This window comes from Blastomyces dermatitidis (assembly GCF_000003525.1).
Source record: "Blastomyces dermatitidis ER-3 genomic scaffold supercont1.4, whole genome shotgun sequence".
NCBI classification, from domain to species: domain Eukaryota; kingdom Fungi; phylum Ascomycota; class Eurotiomycetes; order Onygenales; family Ajellomycetaceae; genus Blastomyces; species Blastomyces dermatitidis.
The window spans coordinates 593311-613807 of NW_025544777.1; the positions used below are offsets into that span (position 1 = coordinate 593311).

Genomic DNA, 20497 nt, shown 5'->3' on the forward strand with positions numbered 1-20497 from the left:
CTTATTATGACTGAAAGAACTAGAAACTTGCATGCTTCAACCCCTGTGAACCCTACTGCAGACACTCAGGAGCAGTCATCTGAACCATGAATAACCTCTGTGAAAGAAGTCCCAGAGAACTTATCAATCACTCACAGAACATCATTCTCTACATCTGTGACAGGAGAACCCTCTGAACTCACAAACAAATCAATCTCAGTGAAGAACATTCTTGAGCATCTCTCACAGAATCAAGCTATTTTTCTACAAGGAATGCTTACTGCCCGCAAACATCCTCAAACTGAGTCTCTAGACATGACCTTCAGAGACACCTGCAAATCAAAAAGAAACTTCCTCAAGCTGCAATCACTTAAGGCCATCTACTGAATCACAACCTATAAAAGCTTTTGCAAGTTTGCATTTGAAATTGACTTGCAAGCCTGACTGTGTGACATGAAAGATGAAGAAGCTGTCACCTATGCAATGACAGGCCTCTATTACACTGAAGTCAAGGACTGACTGAACCATCTAGAGAATGATTATAAGAGATCTCAATGATCTGTTCTCAAGACCTATCTAGAGAACAAGTTGAAAGACTCTGCAAGCTGAACAGAGAACATCTAAATCATGATCATCAACATTAGAAAAAGAGATAAGAAATCTGATGAAGACTACTCACAGCACTTCATGAAATTATGGTACAAATTAAGATCTGTGAAAACAGGGCTCTGGAACAAGACCTGAATGATGATATTTATAAAGAGACTGAATAAAGACATGCAGAACAAGCTCATTAAGCAAGACTCTAAGTTCTTAGTCCTGGAGAAACTGATAACTCTCATTCATTACTTACAGATCACTGTGAGAGTCACAGACCTGTGAAGAGCAGATCATCAATCAGCTCTGTGAGAGTCAGGACAACAGAGAACAGGTTTATCAGGAAAAGATGACAAGACACAGAGAGATTCATATCTGACTGCTGAGCAGAGAGAGAGAGCTTTACAAGCTCTCACAAACAGAGTGCACAACAGAGAGATTAAGAAAAAGAAACTCTGCTTCATCTATTCTAAACCAGGACATCTCTGCACAAACTGTCCAGACAAATCAAAATAGGAATTTGAGAAGTCACAGACAGAGTCAGCAACAGCCTTCTTAAGGGCCTTGAAGCTGACACCTGAATCTGTTACTCTCTCAATGAAAATGCTTGCTCACAGAGAGAGACTGCGCTGCAGTGCTGCTGTCTCACAAGCATGAGAAGTATTGATGAACTCAGAATCCCAGGTCACTGTGATGTCTCTAAAGCTCACAGAGTGAATGAGCTGAAAGATGAAGACTGAAAACCTGCTCTTGCAACAAGCAGAGTGTGAGAACTCAGACCTGAGAACTGAGAGACTTACAAGAGTCATCTTTGAATTGCAAGATCTCTCTGAAACCTGGAGAAGATTTGCAGAAACTGTGATTGTCATGAACATCACAGATGACATGTATTTAGAACTTGCATGACTTCAAAGACACAATTCACACATAGCTGTCTGTAAGTCAGGTTTATACTTCTGATCAGTGTTGGCAGACTCACTCACAGAGGTAGAAGCAGTTGATGCTGCAGAGTTGATTAGAGAAGACAAGCTCATCTATGTGATAACTTTACAAGTGTCTGAGGATCTTGCAGTCATGAAAACTGAGCTTCAGATATCAGAGAAATACTGAGATCTCACAGAGATGTTCAGCTCAGCTAAGGCAGCTGAGCTTTCTTCTCACTGTAAGAAGAATCTGATAATAGATTTGATAGAAGAGTAGAAACTCTCCTGGAAATTAATCTATAAGCTCTCTCATCACAAGACAGAGATCTTACAGACCTATATAAAGAAGAATCTGAAGAATGACTTCATTCAATCTTCACAGGCCTCTGCGGGAGTCTCTGTGATGTTTATAAAGAAGAAGAATGAAGATCTCAGATTGTGTGTAGACTATCACAATCTGAACTTCAAGATAATAAAGAGTCACTACTCTCTGTCTCTGATTGAGAATGTGATCAATCATCTCACAGAAGCTGTCATATTCACACAACTGAATATGATCAATGCATATGCACAGCTGCAAATACAGTCTGAGAATGAATGAAAGACTGTCTTTAAAACTGTACTGAGATTGTTTGAATATCTAGTGATATCTTTTGATCTGACTAATGCCCCTGCAGCATTCCAGTCTTTCATCAATAAAATACTTTGTACATATCTGAATGTCTTTGTGATAATATATCTGAATGATGTGATGATGTACTTCATGAAGAAGAAAGAACACACTGAGCATGTACAAAGTATGTTAAAGACCTTAGATGAGGCAGAACTGTATATTAAGCTCATGAAGTACAACTTCAGTGCTCACTGAATTAATTTCCTAGAATATGTAATCACTGCAGATGATATCCAGATGAAATCTTCATGAATTGAGACTATTCTATCATGATCAGAGTCAACTAGTATTCATGAGATTCAGATCTTTCTGAGCTTTGTGAATTTCTATAAATAGTTTATCTTTGCATTTGTGAGAATCTTCTTGACTCTTACAGACATGCTGAAGAATGAAAACAAGAAGAAGTCACCCTGTGAACAGAGAATGAAAAGATTGTTGAGAAGAGAGAACTGTGAGGACTTTCTTATCCCAGAAGCTTGCAAGGTCTTTGCAAGGTTGAAACAGATATTCACAGATACAGTGATGCTGTTTCACTTTGATTTCTTACTCTTAATCAGATTGAAGACAGATGTCTTCTTCTTTATAATTTCAGAAATAGTCTCACAACTACAGTCAAATGAGAACTGGGTTTCAGTGATCTTTTTCTCATGAAAGATGCAACTCACAGAGATCAACTATAGCATTCATGATCAGAAGCTCCTCATAATAGTGAAATTCTTCTATCACTGACATCACTACTTTGAGGATCTTGTAACAGTGATTACTGTTAGAACTGATCATGACAGCTTACAACAGTTTGCTTCAATCAAGGAACTCTCACAGTGACAGGTTCACTGAGCTCAGAGACTGAGTGAGTTCTAGTTCAAGATAGAATATATCAAGAGAACTAAGAATCCAGCGGATGAACCCTCTCACAGGCCAGACTATGTTAAGAAGACCAGGGCAACAGACACAGAGGAGCTAGAGAAGACAGAAAAGCTTCACAGAATGCTCAGACTGAGTGTTGTAAAGAGATTGACTGAAGAGTCTCTCAATCCCCTGTGAGAGAAGGGGAGAAAGAGAGGGAAGAAGCCTGCACAACTACTCTCTGCAACACTGAGAGTCAACACTTTGAGAATCTCTGCAAGAATCCTTGAAGAGAGTATCTATAATCTGAAGAATTTGCAGGCTTTGAGAAGCACTGTGGAAGACCTGATGTAAGAGAAAACAGAGTATAAGTCTTCACAAGATCTTCTATTCAGATTGTCTGAACTGCAACTGAAGAATGAATATGCTCAGTATATTCAAAAACTGCTTACAGCAGAGATCAACCCTGCAGAAATAAAGAATTGAAGAGACTTAAATGATCTCTTGTGAAGAGAGGGTCAGATTTATGTGCCTGTGAATGAGTTTCTACACATAGAACTTATTAAAAGGTATCATGACTCTTCTCTAGTGAGTCATTTTGCAGACACTAGAACTCATGAGTTACTCATAAGGAAATACTTCTGACTGAAGATGCAAGGACTTGTGAAGAAGATAGTGAATTCTTGTACTATTTATCAGGGTTTGCAGGTAGTGCAGTTCAGGTCATATGAAGAACTTACTTCTCTACTCATTCTGTGAGAATCTTGAGAACAGCTAGAAATGAATACTCTTGTGAGCCTTTCTGAAAGTAAGAACATATATGATGCCTGCTTTGACAGTGTGCTGGTGATAGTGAATTACTTCATCAAGATGACACACTTTATACTCACTCACAAGGACTTGAAGTCAAAGGATTTGACTCACATCTTTGTTCATGATGTGATCTGATTGTATGAATTGCCTGTAAACATTGTCTCAGACAGAGAATCAATCTTCACAGAAGAGTTCTGATCTGATCTGATAACTATACTGAAGATCTCACAAGATCTAAGCATGGCTTTTTATCAACAGACAGATGATCAGACAGAACATCTAATAAGTATATTGAAACAGTATCTGCAGTGCTTTGTCAATTATAATCAGAATAACTGAGTGTATTGATTATCACTCACAGAGTTTGTGTACAACAACTTAAAACATGTCAGCACAGATAAAACCCTCTTTGAGATACTCACTGAGACTCATCTGTGAATGATCTTGATGAACCTGTGAGAGTACACTATAGAGTGTGATGATGCCTGTGAATGAGCTGAGAGAATTCAGGAGATTCAGAAGAAAGTCTGTGAATTCTTGAGAAAGACTCAAGAGTATCAGAAGAGATACTATGACTTCAAGTATATTATAAAGAGTTTCAAGAAAGATGATAGAGTCTAGCTAAGTCTAGAAAACATCACTACACAGAGATCTAGTAAGAAGCTGAATCTCTTGTGAACAGAGTCTTACAAGATTGTGAAGAAAGTTAGCTTGCAGTTCTACAGATTGAAACTGTCACCTAAGTTACAGATATACAATGTTTTTCATGTCTCTTTGCTCTGCAAATATAAGAAATTCTCAGAAGAGAACTCTGTGACTCATCACTCTATTCATAAAGCACTAGAGAGTGAAAGAGAATATCAGATTAAAGAGATTATTGACTCAGAGAAGTGAGATTACAAGCTCTGATTCAAGATTCAGTGATAAGAATATTCTGACAAGATGAATAAGTTCACTTAGAAATTATCTGAACAGATAAGACATCTGCAGAAGCTGAGACATGACTTCTATATTATGAATTCTGACAAGTCAGAATAGTGCAGTCTTCACTAAGAACCTGATTGTGATAAAGACATTAACACTGTCATTTGTGAATCCTAGTCTACAAGATAATGAGTTTCTACTGGAATGAACAGTCTGCAGTGTACATAAGAAAAGAAGAAAACATATTCTTATTAAAGCTAAAAAACAAGAAAACAAACAGAACTGTGAATGCAATTTAGAGATTAATAAAGAAAAAACAAAGAAAACTCACACTCATATTATTAACACTCACAACACTCAATTTCCTCATAACTATCAATTTTCTTCTTCAAAGAAGCAGAGAGCATCATGCCTACAGTACAGATAATTATTACACTTGACACAAAGACTGTCAGAAATGCACAGACTTCAGAAGAGCTGAACACCAGGGCACACACAGTTGCAGCAGAGTCTTGAAGACTGGCCATCTGTGTATGTGACCAGATATTTCTCATGAAGCTGTGTCTGCTCTCTCAGTTGTGCTGGAGTATCCAGCCTGAAAATAATGAGAACACAGAGAGAGAGCTCATCTGCTCAGGTCAACTTCTGTCACAAATTCATAGCATTCACATTGCCTTGATTACCTGGATTTTGCAGGTACCTGGGAATCCATCTCTCATTGACAATGAGATTGCAGAAATGTGCTGTGGTGCGAGGACCATTGATAGGAAACCTAGGCATATTCACATATGCCTGGTCAGAGATTGTGTGGGCAGGAAGAAGATGGTCATAGACTCACAGAACTGCAGGAGACACTGGCAACATCAGAAGCTTTACAAGAACTATCAGCTAGAGTCTGTAAGGAATTACTTATGAGAAGACTTACAGCAAAGAAGAAGACTGCACTGCTTGAAGCCAGGAACTGGCCTGGGGAAGGGATGGGATGGGCCGCTGGCCTGAAGATCAGGTGCAGTGGCAGAGCTGAGAGAGATGAAGGTGCGGTCATGAGCAGCGGTGCCCCTGCTTCATCAGCTGGTAAAAAGCAATCAGAGGAGTCACAGAGATGCTCATGAGAAGCTCAGCAGCAGCCAGACATTGTTTATGAAGATATTGGAATTGAAAAAATTTTTATTCTTGAGAAGTTCTTGAATCAATACACAGATATTGTCAGAAACACTCTCTCTCTATCATCTGAGTGAAAACACTTCACAGATGAATGAGAATACTCACAGTTTGTGAGAATGAAAGCTGTTACAGAAAAAGAGAAAAGAAGATGAAGTTTCACAGACAGATCTGGGATATTTATACTACTCTAGAGAGATTTGCTTACACTGTGAGTGATTCTGTGAAACAGCCAGATCACTCTAGTAAACAAGAGTAATTATGAATCACAGATCTGAATCTTTCTATATGACTATAAAGAGTGATTGCAGACTGTGAATATCTTGATTCTACAATTCTACAGAGTTGATGAAAGAATGAAAAATTCCTCACAATTCTACAGTGTCAAAGAGCAATGATTTGCAAGAATGAGTGAAAGATTAACTCATGAATATTTCTCTTTGATGAGAGTGATCTTACAAAGAGTGATTCATCTGTGAGATGAATCTGTGTGATGATCACATAAGAATCTCATAAAAATGATTGAGAGTCAACCAGAACTCTTCTGTATGAAAGATGTGAGATGAATCTGTATGATAGTCAGAGAAGAATCTGTAGATCACAAAGAACCTTATGAAACAAGAAACTGAGTGACAGACTCTTTTCTCTTTATGATAACAAGGGATTTTTCCTCACTGAGGTTTTTTATAGATGTGAAGAGTTTTTAGTGAGTATCACTGCAGTGCTGAGCTGACTATGAAGTCACTCAGTGAAAGGCTTCACAGACAAAGCCTTAGAGAGAGGGGGATATGTAAGAAATCCTGCTCCTCACAGATTCTTTACCCCTATTCCTATCTCTCGCGTAATCAATAGGGCTAGCGGCCCTTGGCTACACACAACTATATAGACTGGAGTTCGCGAATACTATTTGTAACTCAGCTTGAATGCTATTATACATTTGACCCCTACATTTATCTTCCTACCGCGAACACTTCTAGTAGTTAACAGTACATATCACGCCAAGCTGCAAACACCCGAATAATCGCCTGCGAGCACTTATTCTTACAGAAATAATGTAATTTTGCTCAGCATCAAAATTCAGTTTCTGAAGTAGTACAAAATCAACTTTTTATTCAAATGTAATTTGAAGATAAGAATAAATACAATTTGAGTTTCTATTCACATTATTTTGAATAAATGTGATTTTTGAAGAGTTTTTAAACTTTTTTTGTTGTTTTTGTTGTATATTCATACTAAAAGAGAGTAGAGATAGAGTAGAATCTAGTCACTATTATCAGATAGTAAATTATAACTATTTTAAAAAGTAGGAATCTCAACTGCTTGCATTATATCTAGTTTATCATCAGAGTCATTTCTTAATTCTCTAATCTTAACAGAAGTTTGAGGATTCAAATTCTGTTTACATTTAACTGAAGAATTGAAGTTTGAAGATTTAGATAGTTAAGAGTTTCTTCTTTTTGAGCTTGTAGTTGTAAGTCTACTGACTTGACTCTTCTCTTCAGTTTTAGATTGACTTTGAGTTTCATCTTTTCTTCAATTCTTTTGAGTTCTAGAAGCAAATATACATTCTTTTGAACTAGATGCATGTTTTTCTTTGCAATTAGAGCACTTAAGCAGAGTATGTTAATAAATTTCATCTCTTTTTAAGCATGTTTCATATTTATACTCACTAGTTTTATAATCTCTGACACAGAATGCATATTTTGAGTCTCTAAAATATAAGATTGTAAAGTATTCATATCTTTGACAGTTTAAACACTGTGTTTAAGCTTTGAGATTCATTCTTGAGTCTTTGTATTCATGAACTCTCATTTTCAAATCTACTACTCTTACTTCAGAGATCTTTGACTGTTCAAGTGTTTTTATATATACTAGAACAGAGGCATTTCTCCTGCTTTGTCTGAACTCAATTGAATTTAGTTATACAGGCTGCTTTCTCAGTTGAATAGAGTTGTATTATTTTAATTCATTTTTGAGAAGTAGCATTTCTTCTTCACAGTCAAAAATTTCAACTGAAATATTATAAAAAATGAATTTGTCTCACTTTTCATCTCTTTTAGATAGAATTATTATGTTTAGCAAAGATTCTACTGCTGACTTTCAGAGATTCTCATTCTGAATAAGGAATTCAGCACTGAATTCAGACATTGTAGTCAGAATGATGAAGTTTTTAAAGAATGATGACTCAATTGAAGCTATAACTGATTTTTAAACTTCAATATCAGTCATCAACTGAGAAAAGAACTGCTGATTAATTTCATTTCTAATTCTGAAAATGAGATTTAAGTTTAGCTTGTTTCTGTGCAGAATGTCCTGGTTTGAGACTTTGAGAATAAGTCTTCTATTTCTGAAGATTTGAAAGTTTTTCTCTTTTTACATTTTCTTTTTCACTTTTCTATGAATAGAGGCATGAGCAGTATTCTTCTCAGTTTTCTCAGGATTTTGAGCAGGTTTTGAGACAGCAGGTTTAGAGATAGCAGATTCAGCTGCTTGAGCATATATTTTCTTCTGATTCAAAGAAGAAGAAGAAATAGAAAAAAAGAAAGAAGAAGAGCAAGATGAAGAGTCAGTGATTGTACTAGAAATTTTCAATGTTTTTTAAACTGTGTTTGAGATTTCAAGTTTGAACTTGATCATCTCCTGTAGTTGTCTAGCCTGAGTATGAAGAATTAACAGAACTTCTTCATTCATCTCACTCAGATACTGCTTTTCAAGAATCTTGCTTACTTTTTCAAGTTTCTGTATTTCAAGAACTTGTTATTTCTCTATTTCTTCTTTCTTTCTTCTCTTCAGAATTTCAATCTCAGAAATAGTATTTAAGAAAGCATCTTTTTTCACATCAACTGAGTGTACTTTTGAACTTATTATTCTTACTCAATAAAAAGTTGATCAGACTAATTCAATTGAGATATTTATTAAACTCTTTTAAATTGAAAAGTTGATCAGACTGTTTTAATTAAGAGATTTCTAAGTCTGTTTTCAATTGAAAAGTTGATCAGACTATTTCAAAAGAAGAATAACAGACTTTTGTATATAAAACACCTGATTTTTTTCACACTAGTTCAGTAACTAGATTAGATTTTTGAAGAGAATCTAATAAACTAAACTTGATTTTTAAGATAAATCAATAAAATCTTTACAATCTCTTTCTTGAAATACAGTGAGGAAAAGTATGATATCAATTGATAGTAAATCAGATAATATGACAGTTTTTAAGAGAAAAACTGACAAAAAATAAATCAATTTTTTACAGAGAAATTGATTAAAACTATTTAATTTTATTCTAAATTATTCAATTCTTCTCACACAATAAGTATACAACTTAAATCAGTTAATAAAGAGTGTAAAAAAGAATTAAGTATTAATAAAAGCTCTTCAGTCACTGAAAAAGTAATTCTTATTTAAAACAATATGAAATTATAACAGAAAATAACTCTGTTTTTAATTCTTTGTAAGAATATTGTATAAAACTCAGAGAAAAACATCTTACTTTTTCAAGAGAAGTAAAAAACTATTTCTGAAATCTTTTTTTTGCATTAACTGCTGCAGAAGAATGAGATAGAAACTGCTAAGATATACACTACTGTATACTCTCTATCAAGACTTTCTCTCTTCAGAGTCTTGATATTATAGAGAATATAAGTCTATTTCTATATAATAATGTAAATATTATCAGTGAGATGTAGAGAAACTGATTATTTATATCTCAAAATAGAAGACTTTGTCAATGATTATATTAATATAGAGTTAATTCTTAAATTCAATAGAAATCTAGTGTTACTATTCTCAATCTCTTGCAGAATCTACTGAATATTGAGATATTAAAACTAGATTTAATATATCTCACTATGCAGAAATCAAAGGCTCAGTCAGATCTTAAAATATACTGATTTTATAGTTATTGTATCTGCTGATTATGTATTGAGTACAGTTACTGAGATATCTTTTTATACTTTTCTATCAGAGATGAGCCAGATTGAGAGAAGTGATATGAGAGTGAGACTTGATATTAATGTCTAGATACACTGAAGACAGACTGCAGAGATTGCACTTCAGAAGTGACTGTTAATTATGTACTTGATATTATCACTGAGGTATCTTTTTGTATTTTTCTGCTGAGAATGGGCCAGATTAGAAAGAGCGGTATGAGAGTGAGACTTGATGTTGATGTTTTGAAACATCAAAGATGAACAGGGTTTTCGCGGAGGTCGCTCCTCAGATATCTTCACAACTAGACTGGCCGCCGGGATCATGAATTTCATGTTTGGTTTCATTTGATCTGGTCTCATACATTTCTTGGCGTGAATTCTGCTGAGACTAATCATTAAATAAACATGCAAAGTGACTATATATCAGATCTCAAAATGAAATCATGACTTGAAAAAAATGAGAAAGTGGTCTCATTTGATCTCATTTAGTCTCATTCTTAGCATAAAGTTACTATTTTTAGACATTTTAAGGTTTTTTTTAGACTATTTTTAATTTTTTAAAAAGTAACACTTTTTGATAACACTTAAATAAGATTTAAAGTCATTTAAAGTAATAAAAATAATTTAAATTGAGAAGTGAAAATCATGATCTCATTTGAAAAATGTGACAAGAGTAGACAGTAAGTTCTACTGAAACAGTATGAGACTACTATCTAATGTTAGAACTGTGTAATGGGATCTGTCAAATTGACAATGAGACTATTAAAAATTCTGGTTCTGGTCTCAGACACGGTCACACAGTCAGTCTATTCACAACTACAGATCAGGAATCTTCCAAAATCAAGAAGATTGATGCATATGACTAGGTCTCTTCACCTTACAATTTGTATGGTAATTTGGCCCGGGGTTGTGGTGTGGTAGGGGAGAATGGGGGATAATCCCATGCAGGAGTTTCAAATGATGTCTGGTTCACATTTGGCTGAATAACTCCACCACTACACGGGGTATGCGGTCGGCGATGGGGTCAAAATGCTCGTATGATCGAGGGCTTTTCGATGGATCTATCGGCGGGTTCTTATTCGAAAAATCGAGCGAGTTCGTGGTGGAGCGGTTGGTTGTAAATTAATATATAAATATTGTCAGAAATACTCTCTCTCTGTCATTTAAGTGAAAATACTTCATGAATAAATAAGAATACTTATAGTTATAAGAATAAGAGCTGTTATAGAAAAAGAGAAAAGAAGATAAAATTATACAAACAGATCTGAGATATTTATACTACTTGAGAGAGATTTATTTATACTATGAGTAATCTTACAGAATAGTCAGATCACTCTAGTAAATAAAAAGTAATTATAAATTACAGATCTGAGTCTTTCTATATAACTATAAAGAGTGATTATAGATTATAAATATCTTAATTCTATAATTCTATAGAGTTAATAAAAGAATAAAAAATTTCTTATAACTTTACAGTATTAAAGAATAATAATTTATAAGAATAAGTAAAAGATTAACTTATAAATACTTTTCTTTAATAAGAGTAATTTTATAATTAGTAATTCATCTGTGAGATAAATCTATATAATAATTATATAAAAATCTTATAAAAAAATAATTGAAAATTAACTGAAATTCTTCAGATTAAATGATGTGAAATAAATCTATATAATAATTATATAAGAATTTTGTAGAAATAGTTAAGAGTCAACTGAAACTTTTCTAAATAAAAGATATAAGATAAATCTGTATAATAGTTAAAAAAAGATTTATAAATTATAAAGAATCTTACAGAATAAGAAACTGAGTAATAAACTCTTTTCTCTTTATAGTAATAAGAGATTTTTTCTCACTAAGATTTTTTTATAGATATAAAGAGTTTTTAACAAGTATTACTACAGTGCTGAGTCTGATTCTATGAAATCACTCAGTGAAAGGCTTCACAGATAAAGTCTTAGAGAGAGAGAAGTATGTAAGAAATCTCACTTCTCACAGATTCTTTATCTCTATTTCTATCTCTTATATAATTAATAGAGTTAGCAGTTCTTGACTACATATAACTATATAGACTGGAGTTTGTGAATACTATTCATAACTCAGCTTGAATGCTATTATATATTTGATCTCTACATTTTATCTTTTTATCATGAATACTTCTAGTAGTTAACAGTACATATCACACCAAGCTGCAAACACCTGAATAATCGCCTGCGAGCACTTATTCTTACAGGAAAGAACAAAGAGAGGAAATAAAAGAGTGTTAAATGAGCTAGTGAAGAAGCGGAGTTTTCGCAAAATGGATACACTTATATTGCACATATACAAATTATTGAAGCGATTGCAAACCATAGTTGAGGCATAACTGGAATGGGAAAGGGAAATGAAGCATATTTAAAGCCAGGCTAGACCAAAAGGAACCAAAAAAAAAAAAAAAAAAAAAAAAAAAAAAAAAAAAAAAAAGTACTGGGAGTAATTTGATCGCGGATATATAACACTTTCAGTCTCGTTCCTAGGTTCTTTTAGTTTGTGTTGGGTTAACCATCCGATCCAACGCCGTTGTGATTCCCTCACCAGTTTGTCTATAAACGACGCGAAAGGAGAATAAAAGAAACGTTAGAGAAAGAGTGGATTGAGCCTCAGAACCAAAAAAGGAAAACCATTCCAGTCGAATGACCATGTGGATGAGCACCGGCGCGCCATTGAAGCTGATCAAGGCCATTTTTCGAATAGATCGTTCGCACATCTATATATCATGTAAATGTTATTTTTCATCCGGCAAGTCCGGACCTAACACGACATCTAGCCGTCTCAGTTTTCGCGCCAATAGGCTTGCTCCCGTCTCGTGTCCCATGGGTGTCATCCTGAATGGGCTTCCATATCCCACGTCACCCCTTTGGCGTTTGCTGTACATGTTGTCTGTGCCTGTAGTCGAACTTCCTAGGTCGGGTGGAGGAGGCGAGGGAATTCTTGGGGTCAGCAGTAGAGGGGTCAGATCACCTTTGTTAGGGCTAGCTTGGCCCTGTAAACCTCCATACCGGTTCTGATGGTGAAGTAGATCATGTTGTTCCATCTCAGTGTCCTGATAATCTGGGGCATATGGACTAGCCTTGCCCGACATATGAACGGGAAGATTGAAATTGAATGTCTCCAATGGAGCTACCGGAGGTGCCCGAGCAAAAAGGCTAGTTTCGTAATTATCGAAGCTCATCCTCATCGGAGCCATGGGCAGTAAATTAGGTCTATAACCAGAACTTCTGTGCCTAATGGCATTTTCCGCGGTTAACTTATTAATTTCCTTGGCGGGTTTATAAGGGCTATACTGAGGATCAGGATATTGAACTTCATTTCGCAGTTTCTCTTTGCCGTCCGGGACCCTGTTTGCAAAAACGACTCGGATTCCTGAGTAAAGATAAAAGCGGCCACGGGAAGGGCAGCAGATATTTAGATGTATCAGATATCTAAGTACCGGTTTGTCAGCTGAATCCCCCATGACCAAATAAGCTTCTGAATTTGTCCTTGCTGACAGGGGCATGTCGATAATCGGTCCAGCCGAATAACTTCGCTGTCGGATAAAGGTTTTAGTTCCCGGCTCCATCCCCTCTAAATCGTAAGGAACAAGGAAAAGTTTCACTGCGGTTTTGTTGGGATTTTTTATGATGATCTGTAGTTGGCCTTGTTGAGGTATCCTGTAACATCCTCCAGGTGGTGCTTTTGGAGATGGTGACCGCCGGGATCGTTTCTCCCTCCTACGCCATTCCTGTTGCGTTGGAACATTTGTATTCACCTCTGACAGAGTAGTGTCCACTTCGAGATGTTTGTCCACCAGTTTTGGTGGACTGACATAGCGTCGGCGGGTTCGTTGGTTTGATTTGTCTTCCTTTGGAAAGCTATTTTCAATATCGATGAAACCAACGTAAGGGCTGGGGCTGTCATCCGAGATTGATCGTCCACCGCCGGACGTTGGGTAGCTATAAAAAACGGCAGGAAATGGCACAGTAACGTGAGGTGGACACTTCAGGCTAGGTTTACAGTTCCCTCTCCCAAGCACGCCAATTTGCGCAGTAAAATCCAGAGGTTTGGAGGGAGTTGTTGACATTCTGCCCCGCAAAATAGATTCCTCGTAAGACCCAACCATGGATGCGTGATGAAGCGGAGAGGAGATATCGGTGGCAAAGGACGGTCTTCTCGAACGTCCCATGAAAGGCGTCTGCGGAGATGACGCCGGTTGAAGAGTGCAAGCTGAGGTTAACGACCTTCGGGGCTGATGGGCTTGGTAAGGGAAGGTTGCCTCTCTTCTCCATGGTTGGGAAGTAGTGGGCACATTGGCTCCACGACGGCATCCAGGAGGCGAATATTGGAAAGATGTAAAGGTTTCCGCTGGTAAGGTGCGACGACGATTAGCCTTCTCAGGGCTAGATTGTAGGTCGAGAGGGTCTATAGTCTTTGGTGAGAAGTCAAGGTCGGTGTTATTGGCCTGGTGGACTAGCGGGCTTGTTGGAGCCTTAAGAATAAAACTTGACGAAAACGAGCTTAAGGATGAAAATGAATTCAAGGATGGAGCCCTTGCCCGGCTTCTGACCAAAATCGAGCCGATTTCTTGCGTTGTAGGTGCTGGCGGACTTGGAGGTGTATACCATGGAGTGGTTGGAGAAGAGCCAAAAGGAAGACGGCTGGGGCCCGGTTCGAAAGGCTCATGACTGCGTGGCTCCTGATCTTGGGGTGATCCCTCGCGAAAGTCACCTGAATGCAGGGCTGATCGGGGTCTCTCGATTTCAGAGGGACAACAAGTCAATATTTCACACTTGGAACCGTTGTCAAATGACTCTTCTAGGTTTGTGGCCGGTAGGAGAGGATGGGATTTGTCCTTGTTCAGCTGGCCTTCAAGTCTTGAGTGTGGAGGATCTCCATGAGTTGCAAAATACTCTTCCAGCTATTAGGGACCCAGAAATTAGCTACAGTATTCCTCTAATGGAAGAAGAGCTAGATCTAGACATATTAACATGGGCACTGGAGTAAATCGCATGGCCTTCGAAAGTCTCGAAGTATTACCCCACCGCAAGCTCGAACATCGATGAATGGGTTTAGTATCGTATATATCAAGGTTAAAGTTTGACTTACAGAACGATTAGGAACCCATGTAGGGCTTTCCCCCTTCTTGATACTTCGAATCAACTCCTCACGATCACTCGTTTGCAACCTTTGAGGGCTGCTATGTGCTTCCATATTTGACCTCCACGAGGAAGTACCAGCAATAACTTCCTCCTCCAAACTCTCAACTCCTTGCTTCGGAGTCTTGGTAGGCTTTATGTCGTCATCGTCGTCAGGACAGCTAGCAGGCCATGCGTGATGGTAGAGAAGCTCTCGTCGCTCTTGGTCTTTGAAGATTGGCATATTTTATTCATGAAATATGTCAACCAGTTCGTGAAAACAAGTCGACATCAGGGAGATAGACGTGGCAGACGCCCCACAGCCAGTGACGAAATGAAAGCGGGAGGATTGAAGTGGCGCACGGTCGTAGTGGCGGGCACTTGGATTTTGGATACAACGAGCACTGGGATTGTAGGGTGTAACAGGTTCGAGCCAGCGCTGTTACGAGGCGGACGCAGGCGGGCTGAGGAGTAAGACTTGCTTGGATAAGAGCGACATGAGGTTGTTGTTGGCGACATCGAGCCCCATGACGGTAAGACGGGGCAGCGTAAGGAATGAATCATCGGTCGGTCCGATGGTCGATACCGGCTGATTACATACATACATCATCGCTGGTTCATCTGAGGTTATTACCGAACTGCCCCACGGAACCTTGCAATGCCGAGCCGGGTCACGTGGAGACATCCAGATCACCTGTCTTCAAAAATTTATTTTTCTCAAATATTAGCTAACTTAATGACTGTTGGTGTTTTGGGAAAATTCTTTGTTTACCTTCTTGGTCGCAACTACGATTGTCTATGAGTATGGCCTATGGTACGATAGTTGTCTATGGACATTAAAACTTTACTCTTGCACAGTTCCTGGACTTAACAGTTTCATCCACCAGTACGCCAGGTATTCTCTGTTGCACATCTGTCAGGCCGCAATTGAACTTTACAAAAGTTAACATGGCTGCTAAGAGACCTCGGGAGGATGGTGCCAGCGCCGATGCTAATGTGGCTAAGAAGAAGAAGGGGTTTTCAGTTGGCCCAGCAAACCTTCCTGACGGCACCTATCGACGAAAGGGTACGCGCCGAATCTTCTGCTGTTACCCTGCGCTTGATCTAAATGCTCACAACTAATCACGTTCTACTTCTTTTGCTGTGTATAGTGCAAAAAATCAAAGGCGATCTAATCCATAAAGCCAAGGTCAAGAAATCCTACGCCAAAGTTAAAGCAGAGGAACTGGCAAAGGGAACTGCAAAACCTAGTTTTACCCAAGAATCAACACTGGAAAATGATGGAGATGCGACAAAGCCAGAGGCAGCGAGTTTAGAGTTGCATCCAGATAGACAAGCTATGCTTGATGCTCCCCAGGCAGAACAACCGCCTACGTCAAGAACGGATCGTCTGCCAAGAGACTCGCGGAATCGGCGCAAGCGTCCACCAAAGCCGTCGCCGTTTACCAAAGAGGTAGAAATAGCAAGAAGGAGACAGGAGGAAATTGAGAAGAAACAAAGGATTAGAGAAGCCAAGCAACGCGATCGAGAGGCTATGGCTAGGGCAAGAAGACCAGATCAGTTTGGGAAACGAAGACTTGGACGAGAGAGCACCGTATTACTGGATAGGGTTAAGAGGATGGTTGAAGAGTCCTAGAGACGACAAAATTCTTCTGTTAGAATAATATAGCGGATGAGATAATGAGATATACGATATCCCAGGCTGACGTTCTTTTTTCGAAATTCAGCCGTTTCGACTGGGATTTCTTGAATGGCCTGGGGTAGTATGAAGACAGTGGTCCAAAAAACGGTGAATAATAGGACTATACCCCACAAATCTGTAGAGACAATGTTTATTTGGGTTTGGCTATTGAGAGATTTCCACCTAGTGTGCATTTACAACGACAGTTGGTTCTAACTGGAAGAATCCTGTGGAGACATGCAGGGACCGATTTGGCCTGCAGGTGATCAGTGGATGATGCGGTTCTTCATGGGGGATATTGCCACGCTTTGTGGCCTTGGTGCAAATTTATCTCCATGATCGATTCCCGCAAAGCTAGAATCGAGTTGCTTAGACACGTGGAAGACGTGGAAGATGCAAGGCCAGGGGTCTACGAAACCGGTTTCAAATGGTTGGGAATTGAGGTTACCGAAAAGCCCAATACGTACGTCACACAAAAGTGTGTAGGATTCTGGCTGGTTACCTCTTTGTACATGTACATGCTCTATATTCATGAGCTTGCGAGGGACTTCTCGTGCATGTATGTATGTACAGTACATATTGCTCCCCTTGCTTCGATTGATGACAACGTGTAGGCTAGGGTTGAGAAGAAGGCAGAATAAAACATTATTGGATAACTTAACTGTTTTCTAAAATTATCTAGATTTGATGCTCAGGAGTACGGGGGATATCATCAATTCATATTTCACATACAGTATATGGACTAATAAAATCCATTCATATCCAGTCGTAAAAGGAGGTGTTCAAAGATACTATCTGTGTCAACACCTGCGCGATCATCGATCCCCCACGCGGCAAGATCCTGAGGTTTCCCTTTCGACCTCATCGCCTTGGCACCATCCAGTGCCCTTAAAAACCTTACAAAACCTGAAACCTGTTTCCTAAACACGGAGAAAAGCTGACGAACAATCAGATCATAAGAGGGCTTCCCATCCTGCTGCACCCACGTGCCTGTGGAGGCCGCTTTAGATATAGAGGAGAAGGTGAGAATAGTGCCGAAGATGTCGTCTATTAACTTTCTAGCCTGTACGTGTTTCTTGCTCACGAATAAAGCGAATAGGATCTGATCTAGGACATCTTCATGATACTCTCGGAGACGGTGTAGGCTTTTGGCATTGTCAATGGTACCATCGATATCTCCCTTATCAATGCACTTCTCGATTTTGACAAGGATTCTCTCGAACTTGCTCCATGTCTCTCCAACTGCAATGTGGAAGGAATAGTCGCTCACGGTTTGCACGAAATGGTGCGCTTCGATGCGGAATTTCTGGGTGATTGTTCGGCTCATGTCTGCGGTATTCGATCGATCTGTGGAGTCACGGATAAGGCCACGTGCGACTGAAAGCATTCGTATCTGCCTCAGAAGTCGCTTGAAGATGGTATCGTATCTGCGTAAACTTCTGGGAGTGATTATGGCTTCAAGGACTGAAGGCGGGTGGTATTGAAGACGGAGGAAATCTAGAGCCTCAATGGAGTTGGGATTTTTACATTTTACAAGTTCTTCGCCTGTTAGCTCACGGATTGCAAAGCTGAGGCCGCCAGGCAGCTCTTTATTCCTGACTTGATTTCCGGTGTTTTGCCCAATGTAATTTTTGTCTCCGTGATAACTCTCAGAGAGCAACCCCATTAGCACCAGGCGAAGCTCAGAGCTTGCTGGTGGCCAGGTATCACGATTGCCCAGACGAAGGCCAGTAGAACTTCCCCCACGGGCAACACCAGCTTTCCGTTCTCCGCTGTGCATTTCAGGGTCAAATAGAACATGAGACAAACGTGATGAAAAGATACCATCGCCTAATAATTGAAACCGCCATTGTAACTGCAGGTGCTCTTTGATTTTATGGCCTTTGAAAAGAAGGTGGAGGCAGGAGAAGTTAATTAATCTTGTTTGGGCCGAAATAACCGGGGCAAATGAGAGGTAAACAGACGCATCCAAAGGTGGGCCGAAAAGAGACCTGTTTCCCGGAACCTCGTCCGTGTTGAAACAGTTGCTCTCGGTGAGGAGGACGTGTAGTCTATCGGAAGAGATTGAAGAATGACTTGCTAATAATTTGATATCATCATTCTTGCCGTCAAGGTCGAAAAGTGAAAAAACGTCGTCGATTGGGTCATGGTCTTCATGAACTGGGGTATCAGCGTTCTTGTCCTCAGATGTTAACGTACTACATTTTTGGAGTCGTACTTCGTCGTAGCGAAGTATCTCAGCTCGAAGTTGCGCCTCATAATTGTTGGCTTTTTGTTGGATTTTGTCAATATCCTTCCAGGTAAAAGCACACTCCAGGGCTAAATTCATTGACCGACTCGTACCACTTTTTATAGAAAGTGGATGATTAGGATGGAATTCTTTGAGTAGCCTTAAACTTTTGCCGCTTTCGAATATCGTTTCCGCATAGCCTGCGGGAACGAAGATAGGCATAGCTTCTGGACGAAAACTGTAGTCAACCAGCCTAGCTTCGATCCTTCCGCAATTTTGACCGTGAACTTCGTCGGTATTTATGAAACCCTTCCTATTTCGATTGACTTCTAGCAAGGTTTGAGGTTCAGGCCTAAGTCCGATCCAGGACTCAACCGAGGAAAGCCACGATTCAGCCACCATGGCCATCAGTTCACGAAGCACGCTAGATAGCCAGACAAATTCATGGGAATAATAATCGCATTTTGTAAAGACTGAGGATATAACAGCACCATCCGTTGTCGCATTTTCTGCATTTTCTATTATGTCGACGAGGACCTTGAGGAGACAGGCAGGGCGTCTGAACAACATCTGAGTTTTCAGCAACGGCAAATCCGTCTTGAAACGCTCGTAGACATGCTCCTCAAAACTATGTAGTAGGACCGACGCAGCGCAAGCCAGGCTAGATAACGGGGTCGGCAGATCCGTTCGAGTAGGCGTTGCAAGAATGAATCTTCTTACCTTTCGCACCTGTGTTCCACATTGTAAAAATTCCTCAATCAAGCCATCCACTGCAGTCAGGCTGATTCCGGATATGCGGGCATCCTTGATATGCTTTTCGAACACTCGGTTCTGTTCGTTGAATCGGAAAAAAATTGAATTCCACCCGAGGCCTAGTCGAAATAGCGACGCAACGAAAATATCTGTTAGCGCTACTCGGCCCGAATCCTCAAGACCCGATTTCGTTGCCTGATAACCTAATGCAGCATCAAATCCGCGTGGACCAGCTTCACTTAGGTAAAGAGGGCTGGCCCAGTGAACGGGATGGTGTGGAAATGTATCCCACGACCTCAATGATCTCCCTATAGTAATTAGGTTTAAATTTGCATCCGATGCCCATATGTCCGTTATTTCATCCGTTTCATCCGTTTCATCCTTTGTTTCATTGGGGTCCACATCAGTTTGACTCGTACTGAGGGATAAAGGGGTATCTGGGTCAGTCGATTCGAGCGCGTCTGTACCAAATAGATTCAATTCATATATGTTGGAATCGCGTTTCGTAAAGAGGTCTAAGGGACCCTGAAAAACGCCCTGGGCAAGTTCTAGAGACAGAAGTTAGTTGCTGCGAACATAGAAATAATTCGAAAGCATGACAGCTGTACCTGGAAGGTCATTATCCCAAGGCAGAGAGTCTAGCGGTTGCAGCTCGTGGAGATGAAAATAGGAAGGTTCCCAGAGCTTGTCAACGGCAAGCGCAAACGGGTCATCCACATCTCTTCGGAGGTCCATTGCTAACATACAAGTCCCGTTCAATATGCTATTTCGCGAGCCGAAATCGTTCTGACGCGTTTGGGGAGAATAACCTTGGAAAACGCGACTGATCATAACACACTAG

General features: G+C 39.3%; 4 protein-coding genes across 6 annotated transcripts; 2 read left to right on the plus strand and 2 right to left on the minus strand.

Annotated features, from left to right (window-relative positions):
• Nucleotides 1–5543: 5543 nt before the first annotated feature.
• BDCG_03909 (uncharacterized protein) lies at nt 5544–5867 on the plus strand (the record flags this gene model as incomplete). Its single annotated transcript, XM_045419576.1, has 1 exon — nt 5544–5867. One exon carries the CDS (start codon nt 5544–5546, stop codon nt 5865–5867), a length of 324 nt encoding a protein of 107 aa, XP_045275845.1.
• Nucleotides 5868–11919: 6052 nt separating this feature from the next.
• On the minus strand, nt 11920–15574 carry BDCG_03910 (uncharacterized protein). Its single transcript, XM_045419577.1, has 2 exons — nt 14964–15574; nt 11920–14775 (listed from the first exon to the last, which is right to left on the minus strand). The coding sequence occupies exons 1-2, from the start codon at nt 15234–15236 to the stop codon at nt 12607–12609; spliced, it is 2442 nt and encodes an 813-aa protein (XP_045275846.1). The 5' UTR covers nt 15237–15574; the 3' UTR covers nt 11920–12606.
• A 156-nt stretch (nt 15575–15730) lies between these two features.
• Nucleotides 15731–18688, plus strand: BDCG_03911. Of its 3 annotated transcripts, XM_045419580.1 has the most exons (4): nt 15731–15806; nt 15880–16058; nt 16144–17695; nt 17773–18688. In XM_045419580.1, the coding sequence occupies exons 2-3, from the start codon at nt 15941–15943 to the stop codon at nt 16626–16628; spliced, it is 603 nt and encodes a 200-aa protein (XP_045275847.1). In that variant the 5' UTR covers nt 15731–15806; nt 15880–15940; the 3' UTR covers nt 16629–17695; nt 17773–18688. The 3 variants fall into 3 exon arrangements, with proteins under 3 accessions (XP_045275847.1, XP_045280676.1, XP_045280675.1); XM_045419579.1 differs by having other exon boundaries at nt 15731–16058; XM_045419578.1 differs by having other exon boundaries at nt 15738–16058; nt 17766–18688.
• BDCG_03912 (gamma-tubulin complex component GCP6) lies at nt 17157–20428 on the minus strand. The gene is made up of 2 exons (XM_045419581.1): nt 20265–20428; nt 17157–20204 (listed from the first exon to the last, which is right to left on the minus strand). The coding sequence occupies exons 1-2, from the start codon at nt 20398–20400 to the stop codon at nt 17416–17418; spliced, it is 2925 nt and encodes a 974-aa protein (XP_045275848.1). The 5' UTR covers nt 20401–20428; the 3' UTR covers nt 17157–17415.
• Nucleotides 20429–20497: the final 69 nt, after the last annotated feature.

Excerpts from the sequence above, each read along its gene's own strand:
- BDCG_03911 (XM_045419579.1), top strand. The coding sequence starts at position 15,941 with ATGGCTGCTAAGAGACCTCGGGAGGATGGTGCCAGCGCCGATGCTAAT. Across the intron at positions 16,059-16,143 it reads CGGCACCTATCGACGAAAGG|TGCAAAAAATCAAAGGCGAT; the intron begins GTACGCGCCGAA and ends TGCTGTGTATAG.
- BDCG_03912 (XM_045419581.1), bottom strand. The coding sequence starts at position 20,400 with ATGTTAGCAATGGACCTCCGAAGAGATGTGGATGACCCGTTTGCGCTT. Across the intron at positions 20,205-20,264 it reads TTGGGATAATGACCTTCCAG|AACTTGCCCAGGGCGTTTTT; the intron begins GTACAGCTGTCA and ends TTCTGTCTCTAG.
- BDCG_03910 (XM_045419577.1), bottom strand. The coding sequence starts at position 15,236 with ATGCCAATCTTCAAAGACCAAGAGCGACGAGAGCTTCTCTACCATCAC. Across the intron at positions 14,776-14,963 it reads CATGGGTTCCTAATCGTTCT|CTGGAAGAGTATTTTGCAAC; the intron begins GTAAGTCAAACT and ends GGTCCCTAATAG.